This window comes from Pollachius pollachius (assembly GCF_949987615.1).
Source record: "Pollachius pollachius genome assembly, chromosome: 5".
Lineage (NCBI taxonomy): Eukaryota > Metazoa > Chordata > Actinopteri > Gadiformes > Gadidae > Pollachius > Pollachius pollachius.
Genome location: NC_136938.1, coordinates 23735699 through 23751222, shown reverse-complemented (window position 1 = coordinate 23751222; position 15524 = coordinate 23735699). Strand labels below are relative to the sequence as shown.

The window sequence follows — 15524 nt, the reverse complement described above, 5'->3', positions numbered from 1 at the left end:
TAAACGTCTATTAACCCGAAATTCTACTATCAATTATTAATCCGTGTCTTATTTTTCAGGTAAGTTTTATGAATACATCCCTCTATCCTAGGCCGCATCATATAGGTAACCTGAGTGTACACTGGGAGTTGCCTCCACAGTCAGTTAGAGACTGTTCAACTTTAATTAATTCAAGTAGCCTAAACTCTCGCGGTGCTACCATTCAGAAAGCCTGCATTTTTTTTAACACATCTACAGAAAGACATTTATGAAACACGCTCAGTGGTTTCCTTCCTGAACATATCTATTCAATTGTTTGTGGATCGTGTGGGATTATTTCTAAGCGTGGAAGCGAAGGAGCGAGGACGGGAGCTTGTGTGCCGACCCCCGCTGCTGCTCCAGATAGTCTCTCCCGGCGCTCTCCAGCAGCCGTATTGTGCGTCATTTCATCGCTGCTGCGTTGTGTTTTTCTACCGAGGCAACATGGCAACTCCCGCTGCGGTCAACCCGTCGGGTAAGTAGCGACCCTAGTTTGTTTAAAAAAAACAACACCGCCAAACGGGAAGCTCGGGTGATGATAAGAAAGGAAAACGTATATATTGTTTTTACAACGAATTAACGAGACGAGAAGTAGAGCCGCGCCAGGCCGCCGAAGCCTGCAGGCGAGCCGCCGCACACAGCATCCCCTTCCCCCACTGGCCCCCGCACAACACCGCTAGTCTTTATCCCCGCAACCCGGGGGATGGCGTCGAAATGACAAACGTACATGGGCTACAAAATGTCTTGCCGGCTGTGACAGCCGTCGCTGAGTATTTTCTATGATCAGTATTTCTCGTGTCTTCCGCGTCTGCTCCGTGGTCGTACTCGGTTCCGGGAAAGTGCTTTCTCCTCCGCGCTTTGATTCAGTCGAACCAGTCCACCCGTGGTACAAAGAGATTTCCACGCATAATCATTGCCCGTGCGATGCATCGGATGTTATGCTTGGTGCCTGTTATCAGTGTTTACCGTCATGGTTTAAACCACACTGCCTGGCAGGGTTCCTCTTTGCCTGTTGATGGTTTGGGGTTTAGCCTGGGGGGGAGATCTCAGTGAGCCTGGAGCCCACTATGGGTGTCTGACTGCTGCGGGGCTCCAGCGGGGTTGTCACCCATTGAAGAGGGTTATTGTGTGTGTTTTTTTCTAACAGATTACAGATTACAGTGCATCAATGTGAAGAATCAGGCTGATATTACGCTAAACAAACTCTTGTATACTGCATGTTATTTTTGACCTAACCTTCTTGTATTGGTGTTGTTGTCTTTTAGTGTTTCTGCAGAAGAACACTGAGTCACTATATACCTAATTGTAACGTCCTATGTGTAACAAGCTTCTATGGCCAGCAGTGGATTCCGATTTTTTGATTGTCGCGTGTTGTTGGTTAACAAATGTGTTGTTAACCAGCTATTGCATGCTTTATTATGAATCATAATAGGATGCGCTCATTCATATGTACCATTACATTCAGACTGTGGTAAAAGAGAATGCCCACTCACTCGCATATCAATGTATAAGCAAGCACAGCGAAGGAAGAAAGGATGTTGAAAGTCAAATTTCCAAACGGTAGACCACTAATTATTCTGGTGTGTAGAGGACACTCACAGAGCCTGGGGACCTCGTTGGAAAACAGGTCAACCTTTTCCTCTACTCTATCACCTCATTAGCTATGTAAATGAAGTGGAAATAAATAAAGAATTTCAGCGTTAATAGCACCGTGACTCCCGAGACATCAGGAGAACAATCATTGCATGGAAATGTCTCCCTCCTGCCGGATAATGGGAATGGCAAAATGAGACGACAACCACAAAGCTGCCCATGCCTTGGCCGTCTGCCTGCCATTACTACTAGCCTAGTTAGTCAGACAGCGGCATTTGAGTTGTACTTTTGTCAATTTTTACAGGGATTGACATTTCAAGGAACGCCACAGCTGACTTATTGCCAAGAGTGTGTGTGTGTGTCTGTGTAAATTTTGTGTTTGTGTGTGTGTGTGTGTGTGTGTGTGTGTGTGTGTGTGTGTGTGTGTGTGTGTGTGTGTGTGTGTGTGTGTGTGGCAGATCAAGAGAGTATGCTCCGGTCCAGAGCATGCCCAGCCCCACACACATTGCCCCTCGCTCCGACACTGACACCATTAGGTCATTAGCTCGTAGCATTAAGTCAAGCTGCTGGCCTCCCTGTTAGCCACCCAGAGGACAGAGCTAGCCCGAGCTGATCTGGGATCAGCCCCGCCGCCTCTCCTCGCTCACGTGGGCGTTCACGTCCAGTGCTATGGCAGGTGCTCGCACGATGTGGGAGGCAGTGGAGTGGCGGGAGAGAGTGGGGTCTTTGCGGGATTAGGGCGTAGTTCAAGCCTGCTGGGATACGATTGCTCTTCAAGCATCTGAACGAGATCCTAGGAAGGGCTCCAGGCTAGAGAAGGGTTGTGTTGGCAACCAAGCACAGAAATAATTATTAGCATTGATGGTATTAGCATTAAAAGACTCCTTTTCATATTCTGTGGCGGCACTATGTCAATGTTATAGGGCTCTAGTCTTCTTGTAAAACTGGGTGTATCGTGACCCTAATCGTAGCAGTTCTAGCTTTAAAGTGTGACAGTTTTCATCGTGAATGCCTCTGTACTTCTCAAGAGCCAGCCAACCTCTAAGGAAAGGTTAACACCCTAGATCTGTCTGTGTTTTCTTGTTTAATGGGAATCTGTGTGAGCACGTCGGCTATGGTCGCTGAAACACAGAGCAAGTCTGGTTGCAGCAAGTACTCTGTATTTGTTTATTGAAGCCTAAGGGTGCACACAGAAAGTCTGGTTCCAGCAAGTGTACTCTGAATTAGTGTTTTGAACCCTTAGGGTTCACTACCTTCACATCAAACTACGTTGTGGTGAGTCATTCACTCTGCGTGGCTCATCTTTAGCTACAGGGAATAGATAATATGGGGGCGGTGTAAGTTCTTTCTGAGTGTAATTTGTTCTATCTGAGAACCCTTTTTTATTTGGAGTCTCTAATAGAATTGTTGACTGCAGTGTCCTATGGCTATTTGCCTCTCTTAACAGTAACGGTTGGAAAAGGGAATTAGAAAAGAAAAAAGTGAAGTATGGTCTGGTACAGAGAAGGACCCGGTGAGGAGGTGGAATAATTCAGTTGGAGGAGCAAAAAGCCAGGCGTACGATACGACCCTGAGCGAGCACGCACTGATCAACTGGTGCACTGGCTGCCGGTCCGTCGAGAAGCTAGGCTTTACCCAGAGATACAGCGCGGAGGGGGGAGCGCAGACGCCAGTGCTCCATAAAGGGTGAGCTTCCTATTCCTATGCCACGATGGCTTGGGCATGAGTGCATCGTCCATCAACCGGGGCAGAAAGTTGTCTTTAGGAGCTAAGCTAGGTACTGCGGAAGTGCCTGTCCCAGTCGTTAAGTTTGTCGATACGTTGCTTCAATCTTTGTAGCATTCAGTGGGCTAGGTCGTTCCTAGTAGTTGTTGTTTAAGTGCAAGCAGAATACATTTTCTAAAAACACAGATTTTACAAAAAGTATTCGGTGATGGTTCGTTTGTAACAAGACTACAGCCTACATGTCATAGAAATGTTATTCTAAACAAAATAACACAACAACAAAGCTATTTACATGCCACCTGCCGACATTTAACATTCAGTTCAAGCCAGTGTGTGTGTGTGTGTGTGTGTGTGTGTGTGTGTGTGTGTGTGTGTGTGTGTGTGTGTGTGTGTGTGTGTGTGTGTGTGTGTGTGTGTGTGTGTCCTGTAGGGTGGTAAGGCGTAGCTGTGGGAATGCACACTGTATCAAATATTAACCGTGCTACGGGGGAGCTGTGTGCCACACCAGAGGGTTTGTTTGGCCTATCCATTGCATTTGCCTGAGTGAGTGAGTGAATAAATGAATAGTTCGCAGAGACAGCAGGGAAAAGGGGGCAGGACAAATAGGAGGGAATTTGTGTAAGAGGGAGAGAGAGGCCGCTAGCAACGGCCGGGGAGATAAAGAAACAGTAACTCAAAGGGAAGCGAAAAGATGGAGGTTCATTTGGCACGCAGTACAGTTCAGCCTCCTGCTAATGACCGCATTCTCCGATCATTAAGCCGATGTTTAATCCAGCTGCGGCGATGCTTCTGCCAGCCTGCACCTCGGGCTGTTGTATATGGGCCTGTGTTCTTTAGGGCTGCACGTCTGTTTTTATGCCTGTATGTCTGTGCTTTTAGGCTTTTTTTTTTTATCTATGTGGTTTAAGCCTGTTACATCTTTGCTCTGTAGGCCTGTGTACATGTTTGATTAAGGTCTGTATATCTGTCTAGTTTAGGCCTGTATATCTGTGCTTAGGCCTTTATATCTGTATTAAGGCATGTATATCTGTGATTTTGCCTGTGTATCTCTGACGTTTAAGCCTGTATATCTGCTCTGTAGGCCTGTGTAGCTGTATGATTTAGGCCTGTATATCCGTGTGGTTTAGGCCTGCATATTATCTGTCTGGTATGGGCTTGTATATCTGTGCCAATGACAATGGCATACACTAGTTACGTAAATTCAATTATATCTACATTAAGAAAACAGTTTTAAATAATAGTTTGTTAATATCATAGTCTAACGTGGTAACAAGTAACCCACTTTTGTCCTATGCGCCTTTTGGTTGAGAAGACAAAATGAATTATTATGCTAACAGTGCAGCTACACAGCCGGCCGCCGTGCAGTCCCCGTGATGCTGACGCTGTGGTTGTTCTCCCCCCTTCCAGAGATGGGCAGTGAGTTGCCAGGGTCCGTCGCAATGCCCGGGGCGGTGGGCACGGGCCAGGTGAGGATGAGCGGGGCCGTGCCAGGCCGCGGGGGCAAGCGGAGATCAGGAGGGTGAGTATTGCATTAGACTGTAGCGTGCTAGCTCGCTAGCTTGCTAGCCATCACACACCAACACATAGAACCATTTAGCGGTCGCTTTTAACGAAAGCAGCCCCTATAACTGTCACTGTATCTGTTTGGATTATGAGTCATTATTTGAACTATGAGTAACTTCCCGCCACACTGTAGTACACTGTGGTACACTGTAGTAATGACTCAAATGATGTATTTATATTCAACGTTGGCAGTTATTCTTGTTTGTTCTTTCGTTTTTTATGTAAACACAATGATAGGTTTACTAGTTGATGCCCCAATGCACAGACACAGCACTCCCTGTCTGTGTGCCTTTGTGCTGTTCTCCAAGCAGACTAATCTTGCGTGTAGACTGTACAAAATACAGTGCGATACTAAGCTAAGCCGAATAACAAATTGCTAAGTAAACATTATTAAATGGCAGACAACCGATACTGGGGTAATTGCGGTTCACCATGTATGTCGATAAAACATCCTTGATCGAAACAAACCACGTCACATTTACCATTAAAGGTTTACCATCCTTTTGGCAGTCAGTCAGTTCCCCTCAGCGCACACTTCAGTAAACTGAACCTTTATGTTTGTACTTGAACACAGACACACAGTCGTGGCCCAGGCTTATGTGTCGAGGAGACAGGTTCTTGGAGACGTGACTGCAGGGATATGTAACATGTAACAACAACAAGACAACCTAAAACATCCTGCCCAGATACCCCAGAGTCTCTCCAAAGGTTTCAAATCAGTCCTCTGTTGCAGACTGGCCACTTTTGGAATACATTTGTTATCGTCCCCTGAAACCTTGATCTTGGTACAATACCTCAGGAAGAGTGACCAATCAAGAAACACTGCCCAGGCGCTGCATAGCCGCCCCCCAGAAGTACAGCTATAGCATTGGCAAACTTCTCTATCCGAGATTGACTTCCATGTTTGGCTGGGAATAATCAAAGTATGCAGTGAGTATATAAGAGCAGCTATGCATTTTTCTGCCTGTACCAGTGTACAGAAAGAACTTGTGTACTTACTACTCTACTAAAGAACAGAGTAGTATAGGAAAAGGCCATTGAGCCCCCATTGCTACTGTAGACTATAGAGTCTCTGCAAGGCCTAGCCCCATGGTACGAGCATGTCATATGCGAACATGGATTGATGATCCAACACACACACACACACACACACACACACACACACACACACACACACACACACACACACACACACACACACACACACACACACAAGCCGTGTGTGTGATCTATGTCTCGGTGTGATGAAACCCCAGACCCGTTTCCTCGGTGCTCGTTCATACTGACAGCTCCTGGTACCCCGCTATGAGACCAACTCTGCGGCACCAGGCCGGGCTGGTGAGCGTGGTGGGGTCTCCCAGCGGGGAGACGGGTAAGGGCCAGGGGTTCCACCAAGGAGGAAAACCTCAGACAATGCAGCAAGTGTTTAATACGAAAAAAAAAAAAGATGACAAAAATTTGGAAGATGAATGTCTTCAATCAAAAAAGGTAGGTATGTGGGTATTTTGCTAAATAATTGCCTTTATTTAGTAATTCACAGAATAAATCAACACCACAAACCGCAAAACATCTCGAGAAAAGCCCCAAAGGCCCATCGAAAGCCTGAGTTTTATAACGAGGGATGATGGCAGTGTGATATAACATGCATCGTGTGTGTTGTCTGCGGTGTGCACAATTGACCCGGCTCCATCCCCGCCGCAATACGACCGCACCGTCTCCCAACACTCTGTGTCTGCTTGCATCACTCCAGATATCATCTTATGAATATCTGAATAATTAGCCCTGCGCCCTGGCAGATGGGAGAACAGAGTGATATACAGCCGCGTTCAGCACTCTGTCAGCCTGTTTAGCTGCGTGGACGCGCTCCTCGCCTCACACGGGGAAGCGTTGAGTCATTCTTTTGTCACGACCCGCTCTTTTAGGGCTTTATGCAATCTGGGATATTTGTTGCGCTTGGCTAGGGACGTCGTTTTCGTCAACGCTTCTGTCGAGCGCCTGGCTTCAAGGGAACGGAGACACATGCTGGAATCGCGCCCGTGTGTGCGCGCACGCACACACGCACGCTGAAGACGCACACATACACACCCACGCATGAACGCGTGCACAAACATGCACCCATGCACACACACACCTAGGACAGTATTGTATATACGTTTCCTCTGCCGGAGGAAAGGCTGAGGGATGAGGGGATGAAGGCGTTGTCATGGCCACCGTGCCCGGTTTGGTTCTGGAGGGCTCGGTATCTAAGGGTGTGGCCCACCGTGGCCGCGGGTCTCCTGCGGGGGTGGGGTCCCCCCCGGCGCTGTTCACCGTAGTTCTGTACACCGTAGCACTGCGGGAAACGTCCCTCCGTTTTAATGGCCCTTAAGCATGCAATCGCTCAGCGGAGGTCTTTCGCCGGCATCATTTATTCATAGTCGTCTGCGGCGACGCAAATCAATTATAATGGGGTCGACCTGCGACCCGAGCGCCAGCAGAAGATCCATTGCCTGAGACTCTCCGTCGTATGCATTAATGGGACCCGCCTCGCTTACACCCGTTTAAAACAAGGATTTCAGATTCTGAATGTGGCTCTTCTCGGCGCATCTCCACATATCATGTTTCTCTCTCCCCCCCCCCCCCCCCCCCCCCGCTGGCCATTAATAACCACCGCAAATAAATAAATAAAGGCCAGCGCCGCGGCAGGGATATTAGAGTCATTTCGCAGCCCTCCGGCCCAAGCTGGCTCACACTCGGGGCACCTAAATTGGATGTGTCAGCTCCCGGCGACGGGCAATCCACCCGTCACCGAGATGCAGTGGCTAAGCGGCGCGGCGCAGATGTCACATTCTTAAGCCTTCGCCGGCGTCTGTGAGCGTTTGGTGGGGGGTGAGGGCGGGGGGGCACCTACTGATTGGATGCAGGGGTACATCTATCTAGGGGTACGGGCGGGGAGATTGCGGCGGGAGGAACAGTGAACCGGGAAGATTGCCGGGGAGAGAGGCAAATAATACGCAGTGGCAGGGGGGGTGGTTGTGTGAAAACATGCGGGCGGCAGTGGGTGACAGTTGTAGTAGGTGTTCCTTTTTGGTATTTGCCTATTCTTAGTCTAAGCTGAGGTGTCAACACACCCCGTCGGTGCTCACTCATATTCTTAATGAGCTGCTCCCCCTCATCAATCACACCGGTTCTGCTTCCTGAGTCATGACGGGTTTCTCTCTGCTTGCTTCTCAGAATGGACTTTGATGACGAGGATGGAGAGGGCCCTAGCAAATTTTCAAGGTGAGGAAGACGACGTGGAGCCTGCTCTGTATAAGATGTGTTTTTATTTGTCACGTGCTGTTCTGTATAAGATGTGTTTTTACGTGTCACTTATTAGTCATTCATTTCAGGGCTGCAACGATTAGTCAGTAGACAGAAACGTATATCGGTTAATTATTGAAGCTACTTATCATGTTCAAATAACAAACATGGGTTATTATGAAAAGAATAGTTTCGCTCTCATTGGCTGCTTGTCAGAATAAGCAAGCACATTTAAGAAATTCTTTTGGACTCTTAACTTGCAATGACATTTGTGACTATAAATGGCATTTCATAGATAAATTGATTGATATGAAATAATCATTGAAATATTCGACAGTGATAATAACTCTTTTATGCAGCCCTGTTGTATTCCTCTACACAACAGTAACTGCTTCATTGAGCAGCTGAGTTTTTATTTGTTGTGTGAATGACCCCCCTTTAATTGGTCCACGGTGCTTCGGTCCATCATAAAAAAGGATGCAGTCCATTTTCTCCTTTTGCTCTTTTAAGATAAGATAGGAAAAGATAAAATCATAACTTAACTGACTCCCGGGCGGGGCATCAAATGAACAAACAAATGTACATGAAGTGCATGGTTTGCCTTATGTCAAGTGTTTGGGTCACTGTATCACTGGGTCCTTTCTTCTCACTCTATGCACTATTGTGTGAGAAGAAGCGTTCCATTGCGGCCATCTTCTCACACTCTGGTGATCCCCACTTGTTTCGCTCCTTGTAATCTCTCTTGTAGTTGTATGCCCCATTATGTTCAAAGCCAATACACAGTCACCCTTGTTCTGTCGAAAGGGGTGCAGCGTGGAGGGGAGACACTGACCTCTGCTGGGGATATCAGGAAGTGCAGCAACCCCTTACACTACGCTGACAATAGAGTGGTCGAACTGCATAGCGGTTGTTCGGTGGTGATTGTAGTTAAACCACATCATCTTCAGATTTTCACGTTATCTTGCAAGTTAAACAAATGCAGATCGATTGTGCAATCGTTATATGCAATAGCAATTGGATTGACTATTGATTTACCGTTGATTTATCGAGCACATCGTGGGCCCTCCCTCTACCACACTGGAAAGGAAAGACACACACACACACACACACACACACACACACACACACCAGGGTCATGAGATCTGACATGCCACAGGGGTGTGCTTACACAACTTTGGCAGGCGTTCATCTCCCTCTAGAGCAGAGCTGCCGTTATTTTAATGAACTCAGCGCACTCGTCGCACCGAATGCCTTTTTTTTTTTTATTGCCTTATTTCTTTTATTTGTCCAGCGTGCCTGTTTTGTTTGAGCTCATCCATAACCGAGGAGGGGACACCCCCATGTGCACGTTACTTTGTCTCATCGCTCCCCTGGCACTAGCCATGGCGAGGCTGCTGCTGCTGCATGTAGCCATCAGAAGGTTTAAACAGCCTCGAGCGTCGTCCACTGAGCCGCCGCCGTGGTTGCGTCGGGACACCGTGGCGATGCGAGGGGGGTAAGCCACGGGCGCTGGGCCTCAGCCCCATGTTGTGCGTACGCCCCGCAGCGTGTGTCTCTTGGTTACAGATGTGGTGTGTTCCTCTCTCCCTCTCTCTCTCTCTCTCTCTCTCTCTCTCTGCGCAGGTATGATGATGAGCAGGTTCCTGGTGGTGGTGATAAGGAGAGATATGCCAGGTAGGCCTAGGCCGCAAGGGGGGGCCGGCAGTGGTCCTGCCCCCGGCTCTGGGACAGCGTCAGCACTAAGCTCCAACAGGCCGACACCACCGCCTTCAGCACGCCCTCCCCTAACACACTCACACAGAGAGATAGAGACGCACACAGACACACACGCACACGCTGCCACTGCGAGACAAGCACTAACCCTTGACGACTGTCGACCCAGAGTGAAGAGGCTAACTGTTTTGATGTGTGATTTTCTTTTTTGTTCGTGTCCAAAAGCAGTTGTTATCTAAATCTGAATGGTTTTAAGGATTTTCTCCTTTATTTTGTTACCTCAACTGAAAGGTTCGCTGCTAGTTCAAGTCTTAAATCATGAATCACAGCAATGAACTAAAAAAACTTAACTTTGATGTGCATTTTTTAAGTTGTATACATTTTGACTAGATATTGTATATAAAGTTTGATGTGTTTTCATAAACGGGAAGCACACCGTGCGTGTCCTGTCAAGATACCCACCCCACAAGGTTTTCTTTTCCAATTCACGGCTGTCAATGGCAAAAACTAAACCTTATGTTCCGCCATAAAAGTCATATGTATGAAAATGTCTTTCTACAATGAGGGACATTTGAGAAACAGGATTACCAGAATGGTTAATATGCTCTCATCCTGTCATTCTCCAGTTTTTCCACAATGCACACAGTAATGTTAACAAGCTTAAAGACAAAACCCCAACAACACTAAGGCCACTTTTTAGTTTTAACCACTGTTTAGTGCAGGCTTTCATTAAGAGGTGCTCTTGAATTGCATTTTTTAATAACACGCTGTATCAAAAGCACACCACGCAAGTACAACATTAATTGAATCAAATAATGTTTCTGCCCTTAGCTGCCGGAGCAAATCCTATCAAACGTAGGCTACAGTTTTTAATTTATACACTACAATGCTATATTTGGTAAATTAATGTTTATCTGGATTATACCTTTTTGCTTTTTAAAATGCCTTTTCTACTACATTTTGAGCAAATTAAACCCAAGCCAAATAAAATGGGTACCAAGTCTTAGAGGTATGACCAAGAGACTTCTTCTATTCTAGACTGTTCTATGTCTGCATACCCTTGGACCTTGTATAAAAATGATATTGCATGCTTGCATCCGTAATAGTCCTTGGTAGGAAATAGGGTGTCAGACCATTGGCAGTACCATACCTGTAGCAAGTCAATGTTGTGTATGTGCACCCCTCACCCCCCCCTCCCCCCCCCCGGTCCGACCCCAGTGCTCTAACACGCCCTCCCTGTTTCAGAGAGAACCACAGTGAGATCGAACGACGCCGGCGCAACAAGATGACCCAGTACATCACGGAGCTGTCGGACATGGTGCCCACCTGCAGCGCCCTGGCCCGCAAGCCCGACAAGCTGACCATCCTGCGCATGGCCGTGTCCCACATGAAGTCCATGCGGGGCACGGGCAACACCTCCACCGACGGCGCCTACAAGCCCTCCTTCCTCACCGAGCAGGTAACCCAACAGGCAGCCCCACACCCGTACTGACCGCGTCGTTCTGAACGGCCGCGTCGTTCTGAAGGGCTGCGTCGTTCTGAAGTGCCGCGTCGTTCTGAACAACCGTATCGTACTGAACGGCAACCGTTCGAAGCCAGTGTGGTGGTGTTTCGTGTAGCAGAGGGCTATAAGGTCGAGGGGGGGGGGTTGCTGTGTTTTATGACTCCCATTACTGAGAGCACTTAACAGTTGGGTTCCCGTGGGGCTTTGGGCTTTTGAAGAAATGCCTGCAGTGGTCGCCAAGGAGCACGGCAGCCTTTCTGAGCTGTATATTACATCCTCAGTTGTTATGAACAAACCGAAACGCTACTGCTAATGCTAATGCTAATCGCTTGTGGTCCATTCAGACTCCGTATTTTAAACGTTTTTAAAAACCAAGCAGAAATAGACCTCTTTAATCCTTGACAGACCCCCTTCCAGACGACGTATGAACACGTCACTCACTCCTCTACGTGTTTTTGGTGTGTGTGTTTGTGCGCGTGCGTGCGCTGTGTGTGGCGTAGGAGCTGAAGCACCTGATCTTGGAGGCGGCGGACGGCTTCCTGTTCGTGGTCGCCGCGGAGACGGGCCGCGTGATCTACGTGTCGGACTCTGTGACGCCGGTGCTGAACCACCCGCAGGCGGAGTGGTTCGGCAGCACCCTGTACGAGCAGGTGCACCCCGACGACGTGGACAAGCTGCGGGAGCAGCTCAGCACCTCCGAGAACTCCATGACAGGTAACCGCAGGGGAGATCTCGTGGGCCTACTAGTCACTGTGTAGTCACTGGTCCGGTACCATGCAGTCACTGTGTAGTCACTGGTCCGGTACCATGCAGTCCTGTTTAGTCACTGGTCCTGTTTGCCTGGTACTATGCCGTACCGTGTTTGTACCGTGTACCGGCGTATAATACCATGTACGTTGTTCCAAGTATTCAGTACCATGTTTCCAGGACTATGTAACTGCATATTTAGTACAAAGTATTCAGAACTATGTACATAGTACCATGTATTCATTTCCATGTACCAATTACCATATATTCAGAGCCATGTACCTCCTACTATGTTTTCAGAGCCATGTAGTGCCATCGGTTCAGTACCATGTAGTGTACCTGTTACCTTGTAATCAGAACCATATACTTGGATTCATGTATTTAGTACTCACCTCATACCATGTACCTCGTACTGCACTCATTACAATGCAGACAAGCTTTTAAGCAGAGTTCATGTCCACAGTAAAATAAGTATGTTTCCGAAAAAGAATTGCGAGGGCTACCGCAAGGTTTCTGACACCAAATCACACAGCCGAGGTGTGAACTGAAACCGTTTCCTCCTTCTGGTTGCAGGCTACTGAAAGCACTCTTAGAGGCTTGCACAATCTGAAGTGCCTGATATTATCGGTACAAGTACGGGAAGTACTTCATGTGACCACGAGATGGCGCCATTGTCTAGTTGTGTTCTCTCACCCCCATTTTTTCCTTGGTGCCCAGAGGTTCCATCCAGGTGAGGCATCTGTCCATGTGTCAGCCTCAGTTTCTTTGCCAGCCAATCGGCGCCCTGAAATCCCCCCGTGCCGACAGGGCCCATTTTATTACCCAGAAGGCTTTGATAAGCAACATGAGGTTGTTATCTCCTCCAAGTGCCGCTTCGGAGGAAAGATAAAAACACGCAGAGGGACACACAGGCACCGAGACAGACGCACAACCGCACACTTAAGTAGATGCAGACACAAACATGATATGATGGTTCACGTCCCGCCGTGAAATTTCTTTGTGAGGAAAGCAATGGAATGAAAGCTGTATATGAGGAAAGCATCGCCTTGCTGTGTGTGTGTGTGTGTGTGTTTGTGTGTGTGTGTGTGTGTGTGTGTGTGTTGATGCATAGCAGGGTGAATTCTGGTGTGCGTGTCACTTGGTGTTTTCTCCAGCTGTTCGGCGCTTACGTCGGAGCAGCGGACCTAAACCACAACGGATTAAAAAAAAGGATGTAGCTGTTTTCTCATTGCCCGGTTGTTGCTCTTTTCGGTGGTTTAAGGTCCCAGTCACCATAAAATGTTCTGTTTTGTCCTCTGAATAAACCCCTTGGATCTCATCTTACGGCGCTGGGCGGTGGTATGTACGCCTCTTAGACTCTAAGGCCTAACCCTGTTAAAACTAAACAGAATGTACAAGCCGAAATTCTTCTTGTTTTCTTTGTTTCATTAACTTGAAAAAGTGGATACTGGGTTTATTTAAGTCAACTCTAAACCTGTTGGGTTGAATTAGTGCGCGTGCTTTCATGTAAGTACAGCCAAAGTGAAGTCCCCGCTGCTTCTGTGTGTGTCTCTGGCTTTCTGAGTTCGTATTTATCTAAATCATGTAGTTGTGTTTTATTCCCCCCTCCCGTTCCACAATGGAAAGTAGACGTCTGGGCCCCACAGCTACGCAGGGCCGAGATTGAGCAAGGCGGTCTGAGCTTTGAACAGCTTGAGATTTATTTCAATGCGGCGTGCGCCTGGGCCCGGTCCGCTTCCTCCGTATTATACAGCCAACACAGTGAGGAAAGAAACTTAGTTGCATTGCCAAAAAATTGTTAAGGGGAGGTAAGTAAGTAATTTCTCTTGAGGCAGAAAGCCTTTTAAATATTAAAGCAATGCGACAAAATATGTGGTTTAACGACGTTTGGGTGGTCATATATATAAATGTGGTCACATTTTGCCCCACCCACAGTATTGAACTCATTTCCTTACATTTAATGGTGTGAGAGCCATGCATTTCTAAAACATTTCCATATTGGTATCCTGCCACATTGCAGTGGATTTAATTTCTATGGCAGTCAATGTTGCATAAGGCTGCGCAGAAGGTGTCCACATGTCCGGGTGAACTGGCGGCACCCTTCTGCATTGAAGATTATTGTTTTTCACCATTGTGATCTATAAATAATTGTTGGCAAAATGCTGGATGGGGATGCACCGGCGTGTGCTGGTGGAATGCACTCTGAGGCTGTGGTTGTTGTAATCATTGCAATGCTGTGTACAGGAAGGCTGTGTTTGGCTTCAACTAACCATTGGCAGTGATATCAGCTTGTTGCATATTAACTTTCCGAACTGAAGAACAGAGGGGCCTGATAATTTAGCCTTGTGAGGTCGTCCACAGGAAAGTCGAGACGACTGTGAGATGTTGTCCGTCTTTGAAAACCTATTCAACCCCGAGGAAAAATGTGTTTTCATTTGATATTCTATCTTACGGTGACTTACAATTCTAGTTGACATATCCCGCTTTGATTCACTAGTTCAGCTGCTGCCAAGGTAGGAAAAGGAACAACGAAGTGGAAATCGTCAGGGACCAAAAATGTGTTTTTAGCAAATGACGGCGAGAGACCACAGTTACCATGAGGCATTGCTCCAGCGATGCAGTAAATGTCTGGCGGTGATGACTCACGGAAGTAACCGGGCAGACAACAGAGCTGCACTCATGTCAACAGCCACGGCGGGCGTTGTTGTTGTTGTTGTTGGTGTATCGTCCTTCTGCTATTCTGCCCGGTAACCAGAAAAAGCTGGCGTCTCACCAAACCGCTGCGTCATTAGTGGAACATGCTGCTCCAACCTATTTGTTTCCCGGAAAAAAAGAGGTGATAATTAGTTTGGATGTGAAATCCTAATGAGAAACATATCATTACATTATCACAAATTCGATGCATGCTCTGGTAGCTTATAATATTATTAAGCCTCTCTTCAGTCATTAAAAATAATTTATAATTCTGCCTACTCCATATCAGGTCGCTGTTGAAACTGTTAAGTAGAGCGGTGTGGGCGAATCCGTCTTCGCCCATCCGTAACGCATCTTAACCATGTCTGGTCCTTGTGGTCCTCTTCTCATGAACCCGCGAATGGGAGGAGCATTTAGGGCAGGAACCACCTCCATTGGCCCCTCTCGCCGACCCAGAGACAGATCGCTCGACTCCCCACCTCATCGCAGAGCTAGCCCAGGTACCCCTCTGGAACAAAGAGCATTTAGAGCCCGGTGTGTCCGGGACCCTCGTCCTTGTGGTCGTTATGTCCGTGGCCCTGTGTGAAGGTAAGGGAACAGAGAGCGTTGCCTTACAGCTCAGCTGCCCTTTCCCCCCCCCTCCCCTCGAGGGCGATCTGCGTGGCTGCCGAACCTTCCACTCAAA

The 15524-nt window shown here is 47.6% G+C and overlaps 1 protein-coding gene across 2 annotated transcripts in view; it reads left to right on the top strand.

Moving 5' to 3' along the window:
- The first annotated feature begins 251 nt into the window (after positions 1 to 251).
- arnt2 (aryl-hydrocarbon receptor nuclear translocator 2) overlaps positions 252 to 15524 on the top strand; it is a 52228-nt gene continuing 36955 nt past the window's right edge. Inside the window, exons 1-6 of one of the 2 annotated variants that reach the window (XM_079736822.1) lie at positions 252 to 493; positions 4744 to 4855; positions 8113 to 8160; positions 9805 to 9855; positions 11140 to 11353; positions 11899 to 12112. In XM_079736822.1, coding sequence (XP_079592948.1) covers positions 463 to 493; positions 4744 to 4855; positions 8113 to 8160; positions 9805 to 9855; positions 11140 to 11353; positions 11899 to 12112 — 670 coding nt within the window. In that variant the 5' untranslated portion in view covers positions 252 to 462. The remainder of the gene's footprint in view (positions 494 to 4743; positions 4856 to 8112; positions 8161 to 9804; positions 9856 to 11139; positions 11354 to 11898; positions 12113 to 15524) is intronic. The other variant, XM_079736823.1, reaches the window with a different exon arrangement.